The sequence below is a fragment of the Triticum aestivum genome, chromosome 5B, assembly GCF_018294505.1.
Source record: "Triticum aestivum cultivar Chinese Spring chromosome 5B, IWGSC CS RefSeq v2.1, whole genome shotgun sequence".
NCBI lineage: Eukaryota > Viridiplantae > Streptophyta > Magnoliopsida > Poales > Poaceae > Triticum > Triticum aestivum.
The window spans coordinates 608,722,339-608,725,462 of record NC_057807.1 but is presented as its reverse complement, the minus strand read 5'-3'; the positions used below and the strand labels follow the sequence as shown (position 1 = coordinate 608,725,462).

The window sequence follows — 3,124 nt, the reverse complement described above, 5'->3', positions numbered from 1 at the left end:
GGGACGTGATGTTTCTTAGCTCCAGCTCAAATAAGCTCAGGCCAACAATAAAATCTGAAAATTCTGAAAATAGACTGTAAAAATTCTAAAAACTATGTAGCAAGCATTGACTAATATTTTGAGTGTTTGCAAAGTCTTATCATTGAATGACATTCATAGAAGTCGTGAAAAAAAACGATGCTCCAAAAATGCAATTTTCAAAAGCAATTTTTAGTGCTGACTCTTTTGTCACGACACCCACAATTGCCATTCCATGATGAGACTTTGCAAGCACTCAATACGTTTATCGAAGTTTTCCAAAAAGAATTCAGATTTTTTTGAATCATTTTCAGCCTTTTCAAATTTACTGTTCATCAAAAGCTCATCTGAACTCGTGAGCAGAAGAGGACATTCGGTGTTCCTTGGTGCTAGAGGCTTGATCCGCTTGAATTGAGGAGGTTGTTATGGTGGTTTGAGAAATAAGTCAATTAAGAAATAAGCACATATCGTTGGATCTAGAGAGAACAACTTACCAAAACACTAAGAAAATTGTTCGATCTAGAATAGTGACGGCTCATGAACCATCAGCTGCATTTTAGCGAAAAGGCAAACACCCTAACAATGACTGGTGGTGTTTAGATGGTCATTTAGAAGTATGTATTTTAAATGAAAATGATTAAAATCTGACATCAGATTTGTAGGCATGACAAATTTAATGTTTTTGCGTCAGATTATGTTGTCGTAGGGGCATCTCCAAGGCAGATCTGTAAACCTCCGCAACCGTTCGGATCGCGCTGTCCGGACCGTGAAAGCCATTCAATGCGGTCCTGTAACGGTCTGTCGTGCGGTCCAGATGCGATTTCTCCCGCAAACTGTAGACAAAAATGAGGGAGGTTTGCGGGAGTCCGGACCGCTTCCAAGCCCGCTCCTGAGGCCACAAAAAACCCGTCACCTTGGATCCTAGAAAGTTTACTTTTTCTTTTTAATAGTGTTGGATCCTAGGAAAAGGAACCGATTTGCCATGTTTGTTAAAGAAAACCGCTCGTGGCGACATAATTTGTCATCTTGGATGTATGATTTTTTCAATGCTAAAAAATCTGACATTTGATTTGTAGCGAAATCCTTAATAAATTGGCAATAAATTCAAATCAAATGCATATGTTGAGAAGAGAAAAAATATATGTCTAACTTCATGGCATCTTTGTATTTTGAGGAGTATGACATACGAGTGTCCAAAACAAAATGTTACTCCACTCGTCCTTCACGAAGCAGCGATACAAATTGAACTGCTTTGCTCGGTCTCCAATTTAGTCGGAGGCGCCGCCGTTGCCGTAGACAAACCGTTTGACGAGCCGGACCACCTCGCTGCCGGCGTCGCCGTATGGCTCGACGGCGAAGAACCCGTGGTGCTGCCCCTCGAACTCCACGAGCTCCACTGGCTTCTCCATGGCCTTGAGCCTCGCGGCATAGTCCACGGAGCGGTCGCGCAGCAGGTCGTGCGCGGCGGCCACCACGAGCATCGGCGGCAGCGCTACGCCGTCCAGCGCCGGGCTATTCGGGCCGAAGGGGTTGGCCAGCGGGTGGTCCCTCGTGGACCCAGGCGGCAGCACCAGGCGCCACGCCTGGTCGACCGCCGGCAGCGACAGGAACGGGCCCGGCGGGAACTCCGCCTCCGACGCCGTCCTCTCCTCCCCGCCGAACAGCGGGCAGAGCATCGCGCACCCGGCGACGCGAATGAGGTCGAGGGGGCCGAGCCGGCCCGACGCGAGGCCGACGGCCGTGTGGTGGACGACGCCCCCGCCGGCCGAGTCCCCGGCGATGAACACCCGGCCGAAGTCCGCCGTCTCCGAGAGCCATGGGTCGGCGTTGTCCCCAATAGCCGCCGCCTGGCCGCGCACCCAGGACAGGACGTTCGCCGCGTCGTCGAGGCCCGCGGGGAACCGGTGCTCGGGGGCGAGGCGGTAGTCTGCAGAGAGCACCACAGCCGGGAGCTCGCCGGCGAGGCGGACGCAGCACGCGTGGAAGTTGGGCATGTCGAAGCTGCCGATGGTGTACCCGCCGCCGTGGAAGTAGATGATCACCGGGAGCTTGTTCCCGGAGGAGGAGGCCGCCGCCGGCCTGTAGATGCGGAGCTTGAGGCCGTGGCTGGCGTCGTACACGACGTCCTTCCAGTCGACGACGGGCTGGCCGGGCGGCGGCGACGGGATGGGGAGCGGGTAGCCGTCAGTGAAGCGGATCACCGTGCCGTCGCTGAGGAGCTGCAGGAACGGAGGCACGTCCTCCACGACGTGCGGCGGCGAGGAGGACGCCATGGGAGAGGTGCGGTCGTGTGGTGGCGACCAGGAAGTTGACTGGAGCGGGTCACGTTTTAGCCAGTGATGGTACTGCTCGCAGCTAGTGTGTGTGGTAGGCAGCTTGGAATGGGAGACATCTTTGCTGCGTCGCCATTTTTATATACCATACCAACGGAGTGAGCTAATTGAGCACGATATACTATTTTCTAGTAGTAAAACTTGATGAGCACGGCGAAGTTGACTGGAGCCGGTCTCTGTTGGCTTCCTGCTGATTTCGTCTCTGTTTCCGCTGCCGAAATTATCCACGTGCCTTCTAGAAAACGGCGATTTCGTGTCAAGAACTGATGCTTGAATCAACCGAGTGAGGTGAAAAGAGCGCATGCTACTCCCTCCGTCTAGGTGTGTAATAAATCATCTCACGAAAACCAAATAAGGCTGGTCAGACTGGTCATAGTGGAGAGTAACTTAGACTAGTAACATACATATGTTATTAGCCTATGTTACTACCTTCATAGTGGGTAGTGTCGTAGGTGTGGTAACATAGATGCCTTCATTTATTACTTTATAGACTCATTAGGTTACTCTATTTGCATCTCTCCTCATTAACTACCTGACACATCACCGTTTTTGCTTACGTGGCATCTATGTTACTACCTATGTTACTCCTAGTGAGTAATAAATGAGGTGATGCATGACACTACACATATGTTACTACCCACTATAGAGGTAGTAACATATGCATGTTACTAGTCTAAGTTACTTCCCACTATGACCAGCCTAATCCCAAAACACTTAGACACGGTACATTAACTCTCATCTCGTTTCTTGTTTTATCACATATCAACCAATAA

General features: G+C 50.6%; 1 protein-coding gene across 1 annotated transcript; it reads right to left on the bottom strand.

The window, feature by feature from the left end:
* Positions 1–1,032: 1,032 nt before the first annotated feature.
* On the bottom strand, positions 1,033–2,416 carry LOC123113603 (probable carboxylesterase 15). The gene has a single exon (XM_044534897.1). The coding sequence runs from the start codon at positions 2,289–2,291 to the stop codon at positions 1,287–1,289; it is 1,005 nt and encodes a 334-aa protein (XP_044390832.1). The 5' UTR covers positions 2,292–2,416; the 3' UTR covers positions 1,033–1,286.
* Between the last annotated feature and the right edge of the window lie 708 nt (positions 2,417–3,124).

Coding starts and splice junctions, on each gene's coding strand:
- LOC123113603 (XM_044534897.1), bottom strand. CDS start 2,291: ATGGCGTCCTCCTCGCCGCCGCACGTCGTGGAGGACGTGCCTCCGTTC.